The sequence below is a fragment of the Panthera leo genome, chromosome C2 (genome assembly GCF_018350215.1).
Source record: "Panthera leo isolate Ple1 chromosome C2, P.leo_Ple1_pat1.1, whole genome shotgun sequence".
NCBI classification, from domain to species: domain Eukaryota; kingdom Metazoa; phylum Chordata; class Mammalia; order Carnivora; family Felidae; genus Panthera; species Panthera leo.
In genome coordinates, this window is record NC_056687.1 from 143,095,845 (window position 1) to 143,120,267 (window position 24,423).

A 24,423-nucleotide genomic window follows, 5' to 3' on the forward strand; every position below is an offset into this window, starting at 1 on the left:
CAGTATACTGCTTCTAGACTGAAGAGCTTTGATAATTAGGACACATGGCAATAAACAGAAAATAAAGAGAAGAAGAATGAAAAGGCTGTAGATGCTGAATTCTGGCAGGACTGAACCAGGTATGAGAGAAACAGCCAGATAAAGAAAAACAAAACATATAAAAGAACAAAGAAAAATAGATACACTGTTCATAAAAATGTTAAATTAATCCCTTTGGAAACATGTGAGTTCTCTTTTATCAATGCATGCACATTCTTTGAACACACTACCTGTTGTTTGCTTGATTGAACGTTCAAAAGGCAACGAAGTCTTTTAAGATCTGAATAGTCCCTAGGAGAAAGAATAACACAGTGTCAACCAACCAAAGATTCCAGGTGAACTAGTGGCACCCACCGATGGTGTTGCCCTCCGGAGGCCTGCCTGTATAGACTGAAATGTATCCATTTCCTTTAAACCTCTAGAAATGAGCAAACCTTTCAGTAAACACCATAACCCAGAGTAGCCCTTGTCAAAGGTCTACTCTGTTTCTCAAATGGACTCAGTAAGGGGTTACCTGGTGATGACTCCTTGTTGTTTTTTATCAGTTGATTTTTCTGTGGTCTTCGCCTTTTTGTCTTGATCAGGCATTGTAAAACATCAATGCCCCAGAATTAACATGGCATTCCTTTCAAAATAAACCAGAGGGGAATACTTTAGTTGGAGTCTGTGCTCCAAAATATTCTCAGGCAAAAGTCACTTTATAATACTTAAGTAGGTAAAAGTTAACATTTATTTCTAATACAACAATAAAAATGTTCATATGAATAGCATTTATTATTTATCTTTCAAAGGCCTTCAGATACATTTAGGGCATAGTTTATAGGTATAGTGGCCCATAAGCCTCTGTTTTCTGAGTCATTCTCTGTTTCAAATATTCTGACCCACTGTCTCAACAAATATACATTTCTGCTTGTCAGGAAAAGTGCCCCCATTAGGGGTTTCCAAAATATACATCTATAAGCAAATACCTGAAGCCCAACTAATGTTTTTATGCCATCCTACTTGTCTTTCTCGATAAGTATCCTTAACTATATGCTGCTAATTCAAGGAGTTCGTCTCCATCATAGGTGATCCTTCTAAGAGCCTGGAAAAAGCCCCAGCCATTTGCAAATAAGTGTTACAGTGTCAGAGGTAATACACAAAATTTCACTGGATTTCCAGAATTCCTAAATCTTTCAAACTGCCACCCCAGGTGAGTCAACTGTAGTCAATGAGAACTCAGCAAGAATTGGGTCAGTCCTGCACAGCCCCTGTACTCACTCAAACATCCTGTCAAAAGCAAGCCAACAGGCCCAAAATGGAGTCACTTATGTTAAGCCCCAGGTCACCAAACTTAATTATATTTTCAGCACTCCCAGATATGAAAATTTAAACTAGCCAATCAGGAATCACCACATCAGCATTAATTAAATAATCTGCCTGATAAACTCATGCTATACCTTTAAAGAAAAGTAACCTTGCAATACCCAATCCACTTTTTGACCAGTGTAACTTCCTTGTTCTTGCTCCCTTCTGCCTGTAAAACTCCTAAGAGTTGCTTTCGATCTGCAAGAGTGGATGTTGTCCAATTCATGAATCACTGAATAAAGTTAATAAGATCTTTTTTTTTTTCCAGCTGAGAAATGCATTTGTTTGTTTGTTTGTTTGCTTGTTTGTTTCAGGAGTAGAATTTAGTGATTCATCACTTATATATAACACCCAATACTCATCCCAACAAGTGCCCACCTTAATGCCCATCACCCATTTAGCCCGTCTCCCCACCCACCTCCCCTCCAGCAACCTTCAGTTTGTTCTCTATCTTTAAAATTTACTGAATTGAAGTTTGTTTTTAAACAATCTGGACAGTGAGACTGGCCAGCCTGGGAATACAACCCAATAGGCATTTCAATCTTCTAGGTAAGTTTTGCTGTCATCATGGTCACTTTTCCCAGGATAAATTTTAATACTGTTTCCCACATCCCCTCAAAAGATAAGTAAGGAATAGTACAGATTACTTAACCAACGAACAGAAGGCAACTTATTTGTTTGCCCTTTTTTCCTTAATCAATTTCTGATTCAATTGTTTTAATTTCCAGAATAGAAACAAAAAGTTGAAGATACCCATGCTTTCAATTGCATAGCAAATACAAAATTAAACATACTATCAGTTTAATTTGATTAGATGTAAAATTTTCCAACTGTGCTTTAATGCCACAGCTTGACTTCAGTGTTATTTTCAGGCATGAAAAAGCATGTGTTATTGTCTTATAATCGCATGCCTCCATGCATTGTGAAATCGATGGTCAAAATCCAAGTGTTTCAGAGATATTTAAAAGCAAAAAGGAACGTGCCAATGGGTGTTTCACTGCAACAGAATGAAGCAAAACTTCAGTTAAATGTGCAAAGACAGTTTAAGGATTTAGAAATTATTTTTCCAGTATAGTTGTCATATTTATGACAGAGTTGAGCGGGAATTAAGAGTTGGGGACCAAGGCTCTCTTCACAGATGCACACCAACAAAAGCACAATATGATATTTTAGAATTGTGCTTAGGACATAACACCACGGACTCATACAATCAATAAATATTTACTGAACATTTACCATGTCCAATCTCCGACTAAAAACTGCTAAAGATAAAACAGGTTACCACAGGCATACTATTCTACCATAAGCACATAAAATCCCACTTCATGACTTCAAAATATGTTTTGTGATGGATTCAGATAGAGATTTGATTTCACTTTCCTCTAAAAAAAGAAAGAAGAAGGAAGGGAAGGAGGGAGGGAGAAGGAGAGAGTGGAAGAAAGGAAGAATGGATGACAGATAATCTGTAAATAATTTCTAAAAGCCCGAGATCCAAGTGCTTTTTATATAGAGATATTAAAATGCCCCCAAATGTTCTAAAATAAATGGAAATCCAGTCAAAATGAATAGCATCTGATTTTACTTTTCCCTCCCAGGCACAGGGAAAATTCCACACTGGCCTGCTGGCTTCCAATTCCCGTGCAAACCATAGCTACAGACTGTGTTAGAAGTAGGAAACGAAAGCCACAAAGATTAGCACATGAAAACGTGTGGAAAAGCTCACAGGCTGCTTCTGCCAGCCTTGGAGAGCATATCTATCCAGATCATACCCTGCTAAACACCCCGCCTTATTCCCTTGTTTAATCTCCATAATTTGATTGACCTGGTGTGTGAACAGGAAATAATCATCTAATAGTTTTATCAATTTAAGATTAAAGTCTACTCTGTGAGCTGGAAGAGTGAGAATAGATAAGTCTCTGGAAACGTTTCACTTAATTAAACAGTAAACAAATCCACCGGAATCGGTAGAAACAGACAATTGCCTTAGGATAAAAAAACAAAATCCTTTCCACTTGATGGCTGGTGAAATGGAAAGTATTCTGAAGAAAACTTTGAGAAGTTGAGAATGCTGAACTATTTCCTCTAACCCCATTTTAAATGAACAAAAATGATCACGTTATACCGACGGTTATAATCCAAACCTGGGGATGACGGGGAGGGCAGTTTACATCAAGTCGAGACAATTTACTGGGGAAGGGTCCTCCGGAAAGATCAAGCAAGGGTGCTCCCCAAAGCCAGAGCTCTCCAGAGGGCAGCCTAGCATGGTTCCACGGGGAGCTCTGGAGTAGAGATTATACCAGTCACTGGTTAAGGGTCCCTGGAGAAGGTCTTAACCGCCAGCCATACACTCCTGTCTGGGGGTAAAGAGACTCCAGGAGCTTGGGGGGAGTCCCCCCAAAAGGAGACACAGGAACTGACTATAAGAAGCAAAGGAACACTGAAGTCAACACCCTGACACACCACCGGTCCCAGGGATGCGACAGGCTCCGGGTGGGATACTCACCTCGTCCCTGTGATCACCAACCACAACGGAAGGGCTGTGGGCGGCGACGGTACGAGAATCTCGCTGTGGATGCACACTCGGCACAGCCTCATGTTTCCCTCTTCTGCTCGACCTTGTCCGTGACTTTCACTTCTCCGATCCTTCCACCCTCTCTCCCTCTCGCTCACTGCACTTCAGCCCTGCGGGCCTTCTCCCTGGCTCATGAAGGTGGCAACCTCACCCCTGCCCGAAAGCCTCGGCACTTGCCACTTGCTGTTCCTCTCTCATTCTCAGGCTGGCTTCTTTGTGTCATTCAGGTCTCTGCTCAGATGTCCCCTCCGTGGTGTGGGCTCCTCTGACAAACCTGTACAACATATTCACCCCCAGAGACTCATCCTTACCGCATCCACTCTGTTTCCTCTCCTTCTGCAGCTCGTCAGTGTTGGAAATCTTCTGGTCCATTTCCCGGTATGCTTGCACCAGACCATAAGCCCCATGTGAGCGGAGATCGTGTCTGTCTTATCCCCAAGTACATCCCCACATGCCAAATAGCAAATGGCATGATACAAGCACAGTACAAAAGCTCAGAAAGCATTTGTGTCATAATCTGTAAGGAGTGGCTAAGGTATCTTTCGCAAAGTGCATGAATTATTTGCTTTTTAACAATTATTTTAGGATCGTAGGATAACAACCTCCTTGAACCTCCCAAGCCTGGCACTCCTCCTCAGTGTCCTAGGGCAGCTTGGACTCCCCACATCGCAAATCTGTGCACAAAATATTGCAGTTGCCTGATTCCCCCATAAAGCAGGAATTGGACCTCCCTTATTTTTTTTTATTTTTTTTTCATGTTTATCCATTTTTGAGAGAGAGAGAGAGAGAGAGCACAAGAGGGGAAAGGGCAGAGAGAGAGGACAACACAGAATCTGAAGCAGGTTCCAGGCTCTAAGCTGTCAGCACGGAGCCTGACGTGGGGCTCAAACCCATGAACCATGAGATCATGACCTGAGCTGAAGTCGGATGCTTAACCGACTGAACCACCCAGGTGCCCCTGAACCTCCCTTATTCACCACACACAAGGAAGGCAAACAACAAATATTTACTGTATAAAAAAATTTAATGGATCAATGGATAATAGAACTATTTCAAAAACAGACCTGTGTCATTACTCGTTTAATTCAAAAATCTTTCATAAATATTCCTTCCTCATAAATCAAATCAACTGATGAATATTTGTAATGTTATAAAAGTCTTGAACACACTGAGAAATTATCTCAATTATTTAGTCTTCAGGAGGGAAATTGGAGTTTTATATAAGATAATATTCATGAACAGTGCTTTTTAAACAACTTATTAGGTTTTTTCAAATTCGTGAATCTATCGTGGGCCAATACTGTTGGTCCATATCCTGTTCAGCAAAGTAAGGCCACTGATCATGTGCTTAAACATCGCAGCAATGTTGACTTGCTGTAAACATTTCTAAACACTCTCAATTTTGTACTTGTCTCCTCGTGGACCAGTAACATACCAGTCTGAAGACCACCTGAATAGCCTAGAAATCTGAAGTCTCTCCTTCCAAAGAACAATCTTGATTTCACAGCAATCTTAGATAGATGACTGTCTGAGAACCACTGCCCCAAGGGTAGAGCCGGAGAGGACCTGAGTAGCTGTGGATTCCAGGACAGCCAGGAGAGGGCGAGAGTGAGCCCGGGGAAAGGAGAAACAAGGCCAAGAAGACTGAACGTGGGCTCCCCACTTAAAACCAGAGCGGTCCCACCTCTCTGGGGCTCTGTGTACAGTTTCATTTGAGAAAAGGGTTCCACTGCTAAAAAAAAAAAAAAAAAAAATTGAAACCCACGCATTTTCTGACATTTATTTTACAGAGGAGATGAGGCCAAAGAGATTACAAGACTTGCTACATAAACACTTGTGTTCAGGTGGATTTTCCTTTGATTCTGAGTGGGAAAACTGAAATTTAGTATTTTTTTTCTTAAAAAAAAAAAGGGAGGGGGCACAGAAGTGAAAGATTACACATAAAATCCTAGTGCATATTACTTTCAGAACAGAAACTTTCAGTATTTTTCCTTTTGCCCATTTCAGTCATGGGACCCAAATACTATCTCAGAGGGAGGAGAAATGATCTCTCCATGCCTCACAGGATCGCCAAATGAGTTTGATGTTTACAGTCCTAGTCAAGTACAGACAGAATCACAGTACTGACTCACTGTTGAATTTTTTAATCCATTTCAAAGAGACTCTCAAAAGTAATTCCTATCTTCTATTGTCGTTTGAAATGTGGGTTAATGCTAAAAGAAGTCCCCAGAGAAACACACCTCATTTGCTCGTGATCTCTTGGTAATTGCAGGGTAAACACATATAACAGAGAAAGAAATCCGGGCTACGGTAAAATCACCTGACTGACTGTAATTAATCTAAACTGTACAATATAAACCCACTGACTAAATAATGTGGTGGGTATTTGTGATATGGTTTTCAGATTCTCTACCCGGAAATTCTTTTTTATTCCACAGTTGACTTAACTGTTCAGAAGATCCTTAAATGGCCTCATCTTTACTAAAGATAAAACAGAAAAGTCATTTGATTCATTACGGAAAATAGCTCCAAATCCCACTAATACCTTTTTTCTTATTAATCACTTAGGCTGCATCTTTGGAAATACCACACTTTATTTACTACATTTACTAATGGTTAAAATAAAAACAGCACTTGGAAAGTAATAACAGTAAGAGAGTTTAACATGACTCCAGTTAATTACCACTTGGGCTACATCAGGTTTATTATTTTGAAAAAGCACTAAAATAAATTGTTATAATGCTTACCACAAAAGGAACTTATAACTTCCTTGTACCAACACAAGGGAGTCCTTATTTCCTTTGATGAATGACAGTTAACCTCCGTATCAGATTACAAGTTGCGGTTCTGTCTGTGCTCAAGTAGACATTAAAGAAACTGAGAAAACTTTCTGCCCCGTAACTAGTGGCAGTGAAAACGAGACATCATTTCTCTAAGTCCTTTACTGTGGCATTTTTTTTTTCTCAATATTCCTTTAATAGTGGCTCTTTGAAAACAAAGTGGTTAAAATAAGATACAATTTATGTAAAGAATTTTAACCAGAAATAATAAAACTGTGTTAAAATGAATTTGTTGGGTGTTAATTTCTTAATCTTGATCATGCCACGGTGATGCAAGAGGCTAACACTGAGGGAGGCTGAGGGAGGGGTGTAAGGGAACTCACTGTACTATTTTTGCAGCTTTTATGTAAATCTAAAATTATTTCAAAATAAACAAACTGCATCGGCCACTTGAGCAGTTGAGCTCATTAAAAGTGCTGTGAGAATAGAGAAAGTGTTTTCTTTTTACAAAGAATAATAGCCCTTAATCTCACAGAGCTATAGTGCTTGGTCTTTCCAAATTGGTTGTGTTTTAAAAAACTATTCTGCACAGAAAGTGTCATGTTAAATTGGTCAAATGACTGGAAAATAAAACACACACACACACACACACACACACTCTCTCTCTCTCTCTCTCTCTCTCTCTCTCTCTCTCTCTTTTTGAAAGTAAAGTGATCAAAAAGTCAAGGAACTCCTATAAGAAACATGACTTGCTTATACCTGTTACAGCTGAAAAAGAGTCTGCTTCTCTAAACCATAGTCTTGATTTTATCCCTTATATCACATTGTTATTGTTCTTCAATGGGAAACACGTGTGGAGTTAGCAGAACAGAAACAGTCATATGAAAAACCTTAAAGAACATCTAGTGTGGGGGTTTCTGACACCTTCCAGGCCCTGGAACAGAATGTAAGTGAATGACAGGTATAGAGGAGATCATACATAGGGCCTCAGTCAGAACTGAGAAAGCATACACCGTCCCTTAAAGGGATTCAAACTCACATTAAAAATGAAGCAAAACAAAACTCCTGCACAGGAAATAAAACAGACCGGTCATCAGTTGAAGATCGTGATTCAGTGCACCTTGTTTAATACATGAGTAAACTGAGGCCCAGAGAGGAAAAAGGTGTCCAAGGCCACAGAGCACCTTTAAAAGTAGAATACAGCCCAGTTTACCTTCAGGGCCTAAATCCTAATGGCAAGCTCTGGGTAGATGGGAAGGGGACGACTTGTTGACATTGGCCCTGAGCCGAGGGCAAAGGGTGATCTAATAACAACTGATGCTTGCATAACTTCACCTCCTGGACCCTGGGGTGCTTGCAAACATCTATTCATTCCTCCTTGCTCACTCATGTGAAATAGGTAGGCGGTGTATTTTAATATTATCATATGGAGGAAAACAAAGACACAGTTGCTACAGAACCTCCTTTGGCAGGAGTATGTCGCCAGCCAAGGGCAGGTATTATCATGGCCTTGCTCCTGAGTCAGTAGACTTGACTGACACCTTCCTTGTGCAGAGAGTTTATACTTTAAACAATTTTCTGTTTTCTATTTAAACAAGCACTTGGAGGTACAAAGAATAAGAAAATTCCAATTGTATTCTAGCCATCTCCCACTCATTCCCACAAATATTTATTGACCATCTGCTGTGTGTTAGTCTCTTTTTTAAGACTCTGCCTTCATTTTCCTCTGGCCAATATTGACCTAAGTTGGACTGTGCTAAGTCCAACTTAGCCTAAGTTGGTGATGCTCCCAAAATCAACTAGAATATGTGGCCACAGGTACCGTTATCATTTTCTTTTTCCAAGCTTTAGTCCCATTCAAACTCACACCATTCTTGATAAAGGGAAACATCTGCAGATAGGAATATAGCTTTTATGGACCCCCTCCACTGCCACTGCCTGATGATGCCTGTGGTATGTCTATTCACGCCTCATGTGGCTGCTTACCCAAACCTGCTCAAGACATAGCTTATCGTGCACCTGTGTTAAACGAAATCTGAGGCCCATATGTTAAGTGGTGGTATTGAAAAGGCAAAAAAGGTCCAGATGATATGAAAGGAACATTTTTATTAACCAGTCAATGAAAGTAACTTAAGTAGCACACCAAACTTCTCTTTTCTTACTGACCCCAAACATAGCAAGATTACATTCTATCCTCTGTTTCTGTGTGAGAAAGGGGACAATGATATTCACTCATTCCTTCAAAAGGTGATTATTGATCCCCTCATCTATGCCAAGCCCTGAAGCTACTGCACTGAATAAGACATGGTCAAAAATGTCTTACCCCCTAAGTCAGCCATCATGGTAATAAGTCACAATAATAAATGAGTCATGGTGGTAATAAGTCAATATGGATTCAGCCCAACCCCCTAGACCTTTTCGGGGTAAAGAGAACACTGAGTTAACACATCCATGTTCCTAACACTAGGCAGCACTGCAAAAAACTATAAGTACTTTTAAGTCATGAAATAAAATTAAATTTCATCCAGTAACACCCTATTTTAAGTGCATTTTATGATCTATCATGCTCTGACTGTGCATACACGACATTACCGGGCACTGCAAAAACAACCTATCCACATCTCAGTGTGTGTGTGAAATCACAAATATGTAGTTTACGCAGTAGAAAACTACTGATATCGGGTCTTAAAAAAAAAAAAAAAACAGGATAGTTTCTTATGGTACAGACTAATACATGGGATCAAATAAGAGCACAAGAAATGTCAAAAAGCAGGGGAAATTAACTTCCAAAGGAGACTATAAATTGAATGAATTCAGGAGAAAGAAAGATCGCTGTGGGCTGAAACGTTATGGAAAGGTTCATGAACTGGGGACTTGAAGAAGGCCCAGGAAAATGGGTAGGGCTTGGGAAGAACTTTCCAGGGGAGTGAATGAATAAAGGGATGGAGGCAAAATCCTAGGAGTGGTTTGGGGAGACAGTGAGTAGAAGTCGAACTGGGGCTGAGGAATGTGGACCGAGGTGGAAGATGGTACATGAATGAGTGGCAGCCTCTAAGTCTATAGCCAACGTATGGAACAAAACAGTCACAAAAAAGTCTCAGAGCACGGCCCTGTGGGTGCACCTCAGAAAAATGGTACTTTCCTCTTCCTCACCCCCTCAGTCATTTGGCCACTACATCCTATTTTTTCTGCTATTTCTAATATGCTCCCTGCTATTTCTAATATTTTTTCTGCTATTTCTAATATGGTCTAATAGGGACCATATTAGAAATATATATATATATATATTAGGGTTGGTTCCACCCTCAGAGCCGACACCCTTGTCTACCTCATCACTCGCCTGAACTACAGCAATCCATTCCTAAACAGTCCCTCCACTTCCATTTATTCTCTCTGCCCAACAACACAACACCTGATCTCCACACAGCAACCAAAGTACCCTTCATATGGTGCAACTCTGACCAATTAAGCCTTTGTGTGCCTCCCATCTCTCTGGGGGTAACAACAAAAATTAACAAGGCCAACGAGGTGTTCCAAGAGATGATGCCTCTACCCCCGCTAGCCAGCTCCACTCATACCTGGTCTCTGAAACCCTGCTCCAGACCTAATTCTCCTGGACACCCCAGGATCTCTACTCCTGGACTCAAGTAGCAGATTGCTATGGGAAGGCCTGGAAGCCTTATCTGCCATGTCTCAACTCAAGTGTCCATTCTTTAAGGTACTTTTCATTGACCTCCTTCATGGGGACACAGCTTCAACAGGCACCGCCTTGCAGTTCTTAATGAAAGGGTAGATTCAGGCAATAATTCAATAAATACACATGTCTGTCTCCTCTAGTTACACTAAACTAGTCAGAGATAGGGATAGGGATTTGCTCATCCCCAGCATCCAGCACTGCTGGTTTATAACAAAAGAAGTATTCAATGGATGATTGATGAATGAATGAATGAGTGAATGAATGAATGAAAAAGTCCCAAGTGAAACATGATTGCGAAGCTCCAAGTATAACTGGTGTATCATTGTTGACACATAGAGAATAAAGGTAATGGGAAAAAAATTATCAGCAAACGATAAGTTTGCCCCAGCTGACCAGATCCAGTTGTTACAGAACGTTGGTTTGACAAAAATCGCATCATAAACACAAGGAAGCCACAAAGCAGATAAGATATTCATGTCAAACAGGGGCTACCTCAAGTATACGTGAACAGGACAATAAAATTTCCTGAAGACAAGTATTCACATTTACATCTAGTGTAGCGTATATGTGCACATTACATCACTGTGTGGTCTCCACTGAGGAGACGTCACAGGTTTGAGAGTGTGAATTCCTCTGGCTGCACCTCTGAGACGTAGTCAAAAGGGGCAATGGTGGTGGACGAGACCTGGTTTCCATGTGCCTGTGGCATGGCCCCAGAAGTCCCTGGGCCTAATTATGAGCTTCCTCCTTTACCACGAAACAGAAACAACAATATCCCCATTATAAAGTGGTAGTTGTAACTAAATGAAATAAAGCAAAACCCCTTTAACACTGTCAATAGCTATAGAAATATAAGTAATTGTTATTATGATAGCTGTTTATAAATACTATCGTGGGTAATATTACTATTACTTCAATTCGAAGAGCCTGTTGTACTAATTTTATTTATTTTTATTTTTTTGTAATGTTTATTTTTGAGAGAGAGAGAGAGAGAGAGTACAAGCAGGAGAGGGGCAGAGACAGAGGGAGGCACAGAATCTGAAGCAGGCTCCAGGGTCTGAGCTGTCAGCATGGAGCCCAACATGGGGCTCGAACTCACGTACTGTGAGATCATGACCCGAGTGGAAGTCGGACCCTTAACCAACTGAGCCACCCAGGCACCCCCTGTCATACTAATTTTAAATCATTTGTCTATATTCACTGGCTTTGATTCATTGATGACAAATAGTAGACACAAAATGAGAAAAAAAAAAAAAAAAGCTTATTTTCAAAGTCACAAGTAGTCTTGATTTTAATTTTTTAAACCTAATATTATTCAAGGTTTACTATCATAATAAGTACTTTGATGTATTCAATTCACTTAATCTTCAAAACAATCCTAGGGGCACCTGGGTGGCTCAGTCAGTCAAGTGTCTGACTTCGACTCTGGTCATGATCTCGGGTTCATGAGTTTGAATCCCACATCCGGCTCTGCACTGACCGTGTGGGGCCTGGAGTCTGCTTTGGATTCTGTGTCTCTCACTCTCTCTCTCAAAAATAAATAAACATTTAAAAATATACATATTTTAAGAAATGATCCTAAGTGGTAGGTAGTGTTGTTGAATCTCCAACTTACAGATGGAGAAACTGAGGCACTGAGAAGTAACTTGGCCAAGATCTCATATCTAGTAATAAAACAATGATAACAAGAGCAAATGTTTACATGGTGCTTAGCCCGTGCCAGTGCTATTCTAAGTGCTTTCCATAATGCTAACTAATACACGTCCCCCAACAAACCTGGAGGGCAGCTACCACTATCGTCCCCTTTCACGGATGACGTTACTGAGGCCCACAGAGGTTAAGGAATGTGTGCACGTTACACAGCTGGTAAGTGGCAGAATAGGAATTTATAGCCAGGGAGAGCCTTCCCTGTGAATCTAATGCTGTACTAACTCTCATTTATTGGTGGCATTTATCCAGCTCTCTATCTGCCTAAGTGAATTTTCTAGAGAAACGTTTACCACTGTAATAAAACAACATTACTTCGTACACACGTCCCTGAAATTAACAATCCCCTGTCCTTCATGAAAAATCAACACTGAATACTGTGTAACTGTTTCCTGACAGCCCAGGGACAATATTATGGCTGCTGTGCTTTATCCATTCTTCCTCTACTTGTTATTTTAATTTTCATACAAGGGTTTTTTTAATTTTCTTTTCCAGATATGAGCCAGTTAATTGTCATTTTGTCACTCTGACTTTGCTGAGGGTCAGTTATAATTATCCCCAATGTAAGATTTAATATGTTCTGAGTTGATGCTAAATCGATCGACTTGAGTGTATGACCTTTATTATGACTATAGAAATTTTGGCTGAGATGAGCGTAAGCCTTACCTCTAGGTAAGTATGAGTAATTATGAGAAACCATCTACTTTCTTCAGCGCTCATTTTCATCGTTTCTTTAATCATCAGACATGTCAGCCAGATTCACGAGTGTGTTTAAAGCTCATTTTCCTATGGAAGACCAAGTCTCTCAAAAATGTGAGACCCATTTCCAAATCCAAGCCTGTCCCCGGGCTGACACTTTCTATCCCCTTACCCTACTTTATTTTTACCTCTTTACCTGTCTCTCTCTCCCAAGTAGAATGAAATACAAATAGCTACATTTTCATGGTACTTCCTACGGACGTGCCACAGTTCTAAGAAATCTGCCGGTACTGATTCACATGATAAAACAATGCCATTTGACAGGAGACTGAGGTGCAAAGGTGAAGTGACTTGCCAGAGGTCCCATATCCAGCAGTGAGGGAGCTGGGATTTGAACCCAGGCAATCTGACCCCAGAGCCTGTGCCCTACGGGCCCTGCTCTACTATCCCTGAGAACATAAATTCTAAAGGAACAGTGTCACTGCTCAATTCCCAGATGCTCAACAAATGTTCATTAACTGTTTGAATGACCTTCTAGCTCCTCTCCCTGTCCAAGTGCTCAACTCAGTTCACTCTGACTTCAGTCTCAAAAATGGACTGGCTCTGAAAGTCAGAGTAACATTCCAGGCCCTTTTTCACCTACTCAAGACTTGACTGGTTAGTTTCTTTCGACCCACCCTTATCTGACATGACATCCTGGACACCTCAGATGGTGACTGTTCATTGAATGAATGAGTGTCTTACCTGTAACGGAGCTGTTGACAATACACAAAAGTTTGTGACCAAGTAGGAGGATGTCCTAGAAATTGCACTTGAATGAATTAAAAGATTGATTTATAACTTCTGTGGGCTGACTGTGGAAATTTCACTATTCTTCAGTGTGTTATTTTTTCTTCTTTGTTAAGACATTTTTAGGGCAGTTTTAGGTTTACAACAAATCTGAGAGGAAGGTACAGAGATTTCTCATATACTTTCTGCCCCCACACCTGCATCGCCTCTCATATTAACAATATCACTCACCAGAATGGTACATTTTAAAAATTTTTTTTAATATTTATTTATTTTTGAGACAGAGACAGAGCATGAGCAGGGTAGGGGCAGAGAGAGAAGGAGACACAGAATCTGAAACAGGCTTCAGGCTCTGAGCTGTCAGCACAGAGCCCGACGCAGGGCTTGAACTCATGGACTGGACGGTGAGATCATGACCTGAGCTGGAGTCAGAGGCTTAACCGACTGAGCCATCCACACACCCCCTGAATGGTACATTTTATACCAATTTATGAGTTTGAGCCCCACGTTGGGCTCTGTGCTGATGGCTCAGAACCTGCTGCCTGCTTTGGATTCTGTGTCTCCCTCTCTCTCTTTGCCCCTCCCCCACTCATGCTCGCTCTCTCTCTCTCTCTCTCTCTCTGTCTCTCTCTGTCTCTCTCTCAAAAATAAATAAAAACGTTAAAAATTTTTAAAAATAAAAAAGTAAAATAAAAATGACTTAAATATATATATTTTAATATTTATTTTTGAGAGAGACAGAGCACAAGTGGGGGAGAAGAGAGAGATGTTTATTCATTTTATCTCTCTCTCAAAAATAAACAAATATTAAAAAAAAAAAAAACAATTTTTATACCAAGAATGAACTACATTGGTACATCATGATCACCCAAAGTCCACAGTTTACCTTAGGGTTCACTCTTCGTGTTGTACATACTATGGGTTTGGACAAATATATAATGACATGTATCCATCAGTCTAATATCATATGGTCTTTTCACTGCCCTAAAAATCCTCTGTTCTCTGTCTATTCATTTCTCCCCAACCCCCAAGCCCTGGCAACCACTGATCTTTTTTACTGTCTCCAAAATTCTGCCTTTTCCAGAATGTCATATTGTGGAAATCATACAACATGCAGCCTTTTCAGATTAGCTTCTTTTACTTAGTAATATAATGCACTTAAAGTTCCTCCATGATTTTTCAAGTCTTCATAGTTCATTCCTTTTTAGTGCTGGATAATATTCCATTGTCTGGTTGTATCATGGTTTATCCATTTACCCACTAAAATGCAAATATTGGCAACTGTGAATAAAACTGCTGCAAACATCCATGTAAATATTTCAACTTTGTAAATATGTGAATATTTACTAAGTATAAGGCACTGTGCACTTGATAGGAAGTATGCACATTTAATCTTTAAGACAATCCTATGAAATATGTGCTATTATCAGCCCACTGTACAGATAAAGAAGCTGACTGGGGCCCCTGGGTGGCTGAGTTCCATTAAGCATCTAACTCTTGGGGTGCCTGGGTAGCTCAGTCAGTTAAGTGTCCAACTTCAGCTCAGGTTATGATCTCACAGTTCACAAGTTCAAGCCCTGCATCAGGCTCTGTGCTGGTGCTGACAGCTCAGAGCCTGGGGCCTGCTTCAGGTTCTGTGTCTCCCTCTACCTCTGTTCCTCCCCCACTCATGCGCGCTCTCTCTCTCTCTCTCTCTCTTTCAAAAATAAAGAAACATTAAAAAAAAAGCATCCCACTCTTGATTTCGACTCAGATCACGATCTCACAGGTTGTGAGTTTGAGCTCCGCATCGGGCTCTGTGATGACAGCTCGGAGCCTGGAGCCTGCTTCGCATTCTGTGTCTCCCCCTCTCTCTCTGCCCCTTCCCTGTTCTCTCTTTCTCTGTCTCTTTCTCTCAAAAATATTTATTTTTACACCAACTTTAAAAAAAAATTTATTATACACAAACTTTAAAAAAAGAAGAAGAAGAAGAAGAAGAAGAAGAAGAAGAAGAAGAAGAAGCTTGTAAGAGGTTAAGTAATTTGCTGTGGGCCACTGAACTAAAATGCTGAAGCCCGGATTCAATTCCTTGTATCTCTGACTCCAAAGCTTATCTCTTACAACCTATGCTGTAGTCCCTATTTCCCATTTGAAACATACACCATATAATAATAGCGACCATCCTAATGATTATGAAAGACTGTGAGTTGAAACAGTTTCCAATCATCAAGGGTCTTAAAATGTAAGTAAAACCCATCAGCTCAACTTTCGTATTTTGTACACAGAAGCTTCTTTGGCCAGAAATCATTTCTGACTTTTCTGGAACTCATAGGGATGTCACGAAGAACGGTGCCTTCTCATTTTAGGGATTCATTCACTTAACCAGTCTTTGTTGAGCCCCCACTCTGTGCATGGGGCTGAGAGAGAGACAACAGTGCTGAGTAGGACAGGCAGAGCCCCTGGCCTCGCAGAGACGGTCTAGAGAAGGGAGCAGAAAAGTAACGAGGCAACACACAGAGAAAGATTGGGGAGCAAGTGAGAACGGGGTTGGGGAGGCTGCAAAAATTGGAGTCCACCGTGGGCAGCGTGAACAACAGGTGCAATTGCCACACACGGGAGAGAACACGGCGTGTTCTGGGAACGGACAAGACGGAATGGCTGATGGAAGGCCTGACTAAGGAGGCTGCCGTAGGATAATGGAGGGTCTTTGCAGGAAGCGAGCTGGCCTCACGTTATTTAGAAAGGTCACTCTAACACTCATGGGGAAAACGGATTAAAATAGGGCCAGGCTGGAAGCGGGAAAGATGGGACGGCTGCTGAACTTAACCAAGGGACTGGTGAGAGAGAATACAGTGAGCATGTTGATGGTGATGTGGGAATTGGTTTGGCAGCTATTTAGAAGATATACCCTTGGGGCGCCTGGGTGGTTCAGAGGATTGGGCCTCGGACTCCGGATTTCAGCTCAGATCATGATTTCCTGGTTCGTGAGATAGAGCCCCGCATCAGACTCTGTGCTGAGTGTGGAGTCCGCTTGGGATTCTCTCTCCTCTCTCTCTGCCCACACCACCCCCCCCCCCGCCCACTCACTCTCTAAATAAATAAACACATAAATATTTTTTAAAAAGGGTACAGACTTGATCATTGATGGAAATGCGGAAGAAGAGGTGATGTCAAAGATACTGCCCAGAATGGGATTTTGGTAATTGAACGGATAGAGCTGCCCAAGATAGGGAATCCAAGGGTGAGGCAGGCTGGTGGGAGTGGAGGGAGATGGCTTTTAGGATTACACACGTGTGGAGTTAACTGGCAGCTGAATTTGGGGGTCTGGGCCTTAATGGAGCAGCCCAGGGCTGGAGATGAAGGGGGGCAGGCATGTGAGGCCTGAAGGCATAGAAGCGGACAGGCTCGCCCCACGTGGCGCAGAAAAGCAGAGGGGCAAAGCAGCATCACAGAAGGGGAAGGCGGAAAAGCGGCACCCATAAAGCCTTTCATGAATGAGGCGTCAGGCGTATCGGGAAAGATCGGAAGACACACACTCAGGCGCCACGTAACCAAAATAACTCCTTCCTGGAGCTGGACGGGCCATCCAACACCGTTGATGCACTTGCCCGCCATCCCCCCGCCCGACACCAACCCACCTGCTAGGAGACGGGCTCTCGGCGGCTCGCCTACCCGCGACAGCCCGCACTCTCTGCCCCGAGCCCAAGGCGAGTGGAGCTTGAAGTGAAGCCCGGAGGCTTCGGGGCTGCTCCTCAAGGACCTGCGGGCCTCTCCTTGGAGACCCTGCCTCAAACCGCGCGCCGGCGCAGAGGAACGCCCGCTCCCGCCCCACTCACCGCGCCTGAGGGAGCGTCCCTCCTGTAGGCCAGTTTCTAAGTCCTCTTCCTCATCGTCCCTGCTGCTGCCACCGGCGGCTCCGGATCGGGGGGTGGCCCGCCCCGCCCACCGCCGGTCCCCTCCACCCCGGGGACTGCACCGCCGGCCGCACCGTTGGCACAATCAAATCCCGCTTTAGGCCACCAACCGGCGCCTGCTGAGCCAATGCCGACACCTCTTCTTCCGCTGCGCCGGTGCGCCTCGGCCAATCAGGAACAGCCGTGCTGCGGCGTACCGAGCGCCATGGCGACGGGTGACACCTGCCCCAGGGTTACCGTAGCAACCATGGAACGCGCAGGTTCTAGCCCCAAGGCTGCAAGCTGGAGCGAGCAGCCAGTCACCGGGACCGAGAGCTACTAGCCTGGGGACAGGCTTCCTCAACTCGGTGGATTTTCCTGGACTTGGCGTGCCCAACCTTTTGCATTTGAAGTAAAATGGGTGAAGTAAAATGGGAAAAGAGCTGCTTCATCCTAGTTTCAAGAAGTGCTATGGACGAAAACCAATTCTCTCCCAAAGCAAAGGGTAGGTTAGTTTGAAAGGATCAACACTACATGTTTTGCATACGGCGGGGACACATTTTTGGCTACTCGAGTGCACTGCACACTTCAGGCAATGAGAATAGGGTGTTGTGAAAATAAAAGGGACCTGGCATTCAAGACATCTGTGCCGCTCACCTAGCATAGGCACGTCTCTTCACCTTTTGTGAAGATCTGAAGCTTCTTGGGGAAAAAACAAAAACAAAAACAAAAACCAATGTCATTAAAGCTTTCAAAAGAGGATTCCCATTATCAAGCTTTAAAAAATGAAAAATATTCAGTGCTCTTCTTACACACACTATTTCACTATTCCACCACATCGTCTGGTAGTCATTATTTTTCATTCTAGTTTAGAAGTGTGAAATGGAGATGTAAGTTTCTTAAGCTGCCCGGCTGGTTACTGGCACAGCTGGCTAAGTGACGCAGGCAGGGTAGATTCTACACAGTTCTGTGCGGTAGTACCTACACAGTTTGAATCCAGAGCCCAATTTTATCCACAGTGATGCTCCATATTTCTTCAAATATAAGACCTACTCAATCTCATGTTAATATTGCTCAAAATGACCAATGAGTCAATTAGTGCAGTGACTACATCTCCCAAAACTTAATATTTAAAAAAAAAAATTAAGTTTGTTTTGAGAGAGAGAGAGAGAGAGAGAGAGAGCAGGGGAGGGGCAGAGATGGAGAGAGAGAATTCCAAGCTGTGCTGACACCACAGAGCCGAATGAAGGGCTCGAACTCATGAACCGTGAGATCATGACCTGAGCCAAAACCAAGAGTCGGATGCTTAATGGACTTAGCCACCCAGGCGCCCCCAAAACGCTCATGCGCTGAGCATGGGGCCTGCTTGAGATGTGCGCGCTCTCTCTCTCTCTCTCTCCCTCTCTCCACCCCCACCACTCATGCCCTCTCTGAAATAATTTTTTCAAAAATTTTAAGAAGGAAAAAATTTTTTTAAATCATAATTAGCCATTAAAAATAAACAAAAACCTCCAAGTCTTCAGTCTGAGAGAGTTCAGAATTTACACACTCACTGCACATCATGAAATGTGACGTGTGTTAATGCCACATCATATTGCAAAATTCTAAATAGATGTGTCTTAAATAATGAACCAGTCTATTCTTAAAGGGATTTAATTTTAATATTTCTTAATAGCAAAAAGCCATTGTGAAACACATAATATTTTGTTTCATCTTCTTTTCTGTCTCCTTACTGAAATATATGAATATTAGGAAGCAGAAAACAGAAATCACCTATTTTTCCTTCACCCCCATCCCTCCACATGAAGAAGCTACGCAGCAATTCTAATAAACAAAGTACAAAGACAATATCCAACAACTAGTTCAGTAGACTTTTATTGCTCTTTCAACTTCAATAACATCTCTAAAAAATAGTTTTCTTCTAACAATTATGAAAGAAATTTGAAAGGCAGGATCATTCACATTATAGACTTGGTAGAGACTTGTACTTCATATAAATGAAAAATACCCAGTTCTACATTTTAAATGTTTGATTTACCTTGGATTTATTACAAAAGAAAATATTATCATTGTAATTATAAAAGTCATAAAAATTAGAACTGTACTGTGAAATTATACCAAGCTATCAAATATTATATAAATGAACAATAAAATTCAATTTCTATTTATTTAAACATAGTAAACATTAGAAGATAACTCCCCTACAAAACAAACAAAACACCCCAAACTTTTAATATTAAAGCAACAAAAGAAAAGCCACAACACAAAAATCAATGCACAAAAATCTGATTTAAAAAAACACTGGGGTTTAACAATTGCTATAAGTCAACTGTAGAAGTCGGTATGTGCTAATTAAATTAAAGTTTAAAAATGATCTGTAGATGATTCCATTTCCAACTATATGTTTTCCTATTATTGATACTTATATTACTTTTTGATATGATAGGAAAAAAAACCCGACTTTACATTAAAATTGTCAAATTTTGAATTCTGAACACTATTTTAAATTTTCAATGTCCTTACAGTCTTTAAGCTTACTTTCTAAAACATAAATAATTGTTGGACTAAACCAAAAGACACTTCACATATCTGTACTGTGTATGATAACAATGATGTAATCTACATAAATAAAATTCAGAACATTAAGTTATTTGATTTAATCATGTTTGAATCACAACGTTATATCAATGGCTTAAACATCCAAAATCTGAGCACTTTAAAACGGGATTCACATGTCCAAACTGTTGAGCGCATTTACAGAACTGATGTCCGTGATATGATCCTCGAAAGACAGCAAGCTCCCGTGTAATACCTCAGTTTCAAACATCATTTTATGTTTTACAGGAATTTTGAACCTGTCTTTGTGAAAGGAAAAACTTAGAAAGCTATTATATACATACATAAAGTACGAGGAAGAAACAAATGCTTTTTGGATGGAGAAAGCAAAAGTTAATCTTTCTGAATGGTAAAGAAATCTGCTTTATAAACACATGCATTAGCACATAAATTTTGTCCTACATGTTTTACAAAGACTTGGCAAATGTGAACATTGATACGCCACAGCTTTTTTCAACAACTTAAGAGATTTAAGATTTTTAACATCATTTGCGCGCGTGCACACACACACACACACACACACACACACACACACCCATTAGAAAGTTTGTATGCTTCACTTCGACATACCTAATATTATTAGAGAACATACAGAATCATCCTTTTATCATAAGGAAGTTAGCTCACTGTTTTCTCAAAAGCTGCTATTTTAGAGTGAAATAGCATTCAAAAAGAAAGTAAATTTCAGATGGTCAACATCAGGATTTATTATAGTCTCTGTAAACAGACATCTATAAATAAATAAAACAGGGTGGAGAGAAGAGAATCCTGAGGTGGCTCTGTAGCCAGGATATTCAGTAGCACTAAGTTCCATCCTGGAAACCAAGGCATCTAAGAAAGTGCAGGGCTGTTTATATTAATTTATTTTGTAAATGGAATATGTACAGGTTTAATTATTTTGCACCTTGAGGTAAATCAGTACACTGCAATTACTACTGCTCATTTACACCTATTTAAGGCAACATTTAAAAATCAATATATGTAGTAAATTATATTTTTCACTTGTCTTGCAATGAACACTATCCACGATCGCTATTTTTCAAAAACAGTGGAAAAATATCATAACCACGTAAAACAAGCAGTTAATTACTTAATAAACATGAGTTACCTTTGCTCTTCAATGGAGTAGTCATATCAGATCATTTTGTAAGTCAAGTAGTCAAAAGAAAGCAGAAACCATTGACAATTAGAAACATAGCAAAAACATTTTGAGTGCAACGTATTTTGCAAGTCATGGTTTTTCTGGCACTGGACTATCACTATACATAATTAAATAAAATTACAGAAACACTATGATGCCAGGTAGTTTTCAGTTTAAAATTTAAAACCCCTTCCTGTAAAATAAGAACATTTGTGAACCCTATGGTGTCCAGACACAAAGAAATGATGTGAGGAAATCCCCCTTGTTCAGGTCCATCAGGGGAGTTTATAAAATGTAGCAGCAAATACTGGGGTCTTTGGAAATGATTATGCTGCTGTGGATAAACAGGAATCATTTCAGTGCAAGCTCACGAAGAATAACAAGCACCATGGGTAATACTCAATTATCGATTGCCAACAGAGTCTAAACTCTTCGGCAGGCAGTACCAAATGATGCCGGCTATGTTTTCTAAAGAAACGTAGCTACATTTCCAAATTCCCATGTGAAGCGGAAGTCAAATCCCTTATTTTAACTAGAATCTGACAATATGGTCTCAGATGGGAAATGACATCTGAGTTATTAGTAAGTAGTTTAGAACAGATGAAAAACACTTCAGAATTGCTAAAATATCAGCTTTTGGCATTCCTCATGATCCTCTATAAGATCAACTTTTCATACTTTTGTACCTTAATTACAACTGATTAAAGGGAGCATTGGAATTTCATTAAAATTTTCATCTTAATATTCATGTCGCAATTTTGCTATTTCTCTCTGTGGCTTCTCAATACTCATTTGGTTTTTGTAAATTATCCTCTTGCCAAATCAGTTTCACAACCCCATTCATCCAGTCCTACAGGCTTAACAAGAACAACATTTATTTATTTCATGTAGAGCTAAGAGTATATAAAAGATGGCTAAAAAGATGTGCTAGAAGTTAAAAAGGCAGCTCAGAAAAGCAAAAACAACAATACTAACACAAACTAGAAAGAATGCCATCAATCTGAGCTATACATAAAATGTCTAAATTCCTTTTAAAATACAAATATGGCAGTGCTTTATATCAAAGATGTAAAATCTGTCAACTGCTTTCAGATAATAAACCATAAATGCAAGTGAGCACCAACTATTTACATTAACAATTTAAATTACTCTGTATTTGTTATCTTTTCAAATGTTTATATAATATTTAAGTATATCAATTAAAATAAATAAAATATTTTAAAATGCAATCACATAACAATCTATTAAATAGTATCTATACAATAGAAAGAATAACAACGTAAACAAGAAAATGAAAGGTAATTCTTTAGAATAAAGTAATACTGATCATAAACCCATTAAGAGAATTCTGACTCCTGATTATTTCCTCATATTACTTGCAATAGAAAAATAATCAAGGACCTGAACCTGATACAAACTAAACCACATTTTAAGTAAAAGACAGCAAAGGCAGAGAACAGAGTGGGCATTCTGGGCTCTGATAAAGCATTAGGATTCAGAAAATATTTCTACAAAGGCAACAAAGTTTAACTATTAGAAATTTGCATTTTATAGCTTCTAAAATCCATAAAGTTATGACTGCTATAGGTTAAATTATAAAATCACCTGCAATTTTACTTGTCTATCGGAATATAAACCTAAATGTGGAGTTTTAAGATTTAAAATAAATTTTAAAAACATAAATGTCAAAACTATAGTTCTTAGCTAGAAAATTTCTATTGTTCCACCTTTATAGCCAAGAAATCTCCACTGCTTATGAAACATACAGATTATCTGCATAAATGAAACACACATGCAGAGAAGCCGTGACATGTTACATTTGTCCCACAACACTGGCATAAAGACTCCCTGTTCTTCCCATAAAGAACGAACAGAAGTGAAATAATATGCAAAAATTTTTAGTAACTCAAGTAAAAATTATAAATATATGGACAAAGTACGTCACTTAAGGTTGGTATGAATTACCACTGATGGACAAAGAGATTTCAAGGAAAGCAGATTGAATGCATTTCCCCACATCTTTCTACCGCAGAACACAAAATGTTTTTCCAACAAAATAAATATTTGAAGAGTTAAGAACCATGTACCTCATTTCTAAGAGACTATTTCATCATATACACAGTCTCCATGGTGTTCCTAGCAAACTTCAGACACTACCTCAAAAACTCAGTAGTCACGCATTAAATAGCATGACGTACAATATTGTTATATATAGTGACATGAAATACACACATTTTATATATATACATATAATAAAATATATATATAGCTGAATAGCTATATATATAGTTCCTCTTGGTTCAATTCTATAATGAAGTTTCAGCATCCATGTATTTCTTTGTTGGTTCATCTTCAAAATTTATTTTCACACTGACAGGCTTTTCAGGGCTATTTAAAACAAAGAATGAGAATAAATGATTTTGAAATGGATACATATTACATTCTAAACACGGCCAACACTTAGCATCCATAATCACCCTTTTGAGATGACTATAAATACTATAAACTAATGACTTGCTATTTGTTACTTTATTGCTTTCTTTTCATATCAGTAAATTTGATTGGAAAGACAAATATTAAAAATTCTTAGATTTTTTTCAATGGATATGTTTGCTACTGAAATTAATGTTTTTCTTACAAGTGAAGAGGAGTTTCTTAAAATGGGTCATTTTATGACTAAGTTTATTAATTTTACTTTATAAATAAACAGTTGTAGCATGTGACATTTCACTGACAAATCCATTAAAAAAAAAGTGATCTTTGCTAATATAGATAAGCATCAAACAACTTCCTGCAAAATGTAACACATTTACAAACTTTCTCTTCCCAAATTTGGTTCACAAATATAAGATCAGAACACATCTATTTTATATTTTCAAGTTACTATCAAATACAATGATTCCATGTACACAGATTTAATTGACTAACTCATAAATGAAAATACACTGTGGTTTGCTGCCTTCTCCAGATAAGACTGAAGAAGGACCCCCATTTTTCTGTTAAATGACATAACCCGAACACTGTCTTTCTTTCCCTTTGATTTTGACTTGAGGAACAACCTGAATGAAAGGCAGAAATATAAAAGATACAATAATATTATTGTAAGGTCTTTACATTTATCAAAATAATCTCAGCCACGAGTGCTGACAAGGTGTGAAAATTAA

At 39.7% G+C, this 24,423-nt stretch overlaps 2 protein-coding genes across 14 annotated transcripts in view; both read right to left on the minus strand.

The window, feature by feature from the left end:
• NEK10 (NIMA related kinase 10) overlaps positions 1–17,593 on the minus strand; it is a 224,246-nt gene extending 206,653 nt beyond the window's left edge. For 5 of the 10 annotated variants that reach the window (XR_006207097.1, XM_042955054.1, XM_042955051.1 and 2 more), the window contains exons 1-3: positions 17,446–17,593; positions 554–664; positions 270–330 (exon numbers count right to left, since the gene is read on the minus strand). Coding sequence is in view for 9 of the 10 variants with exons in the window: in XM_042955054.1 (XP_042810988.1) it covers positions 270–330; positions 554–627 (135 nt within the window). In the remaining variant the exon portion in view is untranslated. The remainder of the gene's footprint in view (positions 1–269; positions 331–553; positions 665–17,445) is intronic. The other 5 variants (XM_042955048.1, XM_042955047.1, XM_042955046.1 and 2 more) reach the window with 2 other exon arrangements.
• Positions 17,594–20,130: 2,537 nt separating this feature from the next.
• The window catches only part of SLC4A7 (solute carrier family 4 member 7), a 111,113-nt gene continuing 106,820 nt past the window's right edge, over positions 20,131–24,423 (minus strand). For all 4 annotated transcript variants that reach the window (XM_042955060.1, XM_042955057.1, XM_042955058.1 and 1 more), the window contains one exon: positions 20,131–23,647. In XM_042955060.1, coding sequence (XP_042810994.1) covers positions 23,566–23,647 — 82 coding nt within the window. In that variant the 3' untranslated portion in view covers positions 20,131–23,565. The remainder of the gene's footprint in view (positions 23,648–24,423) is intronic.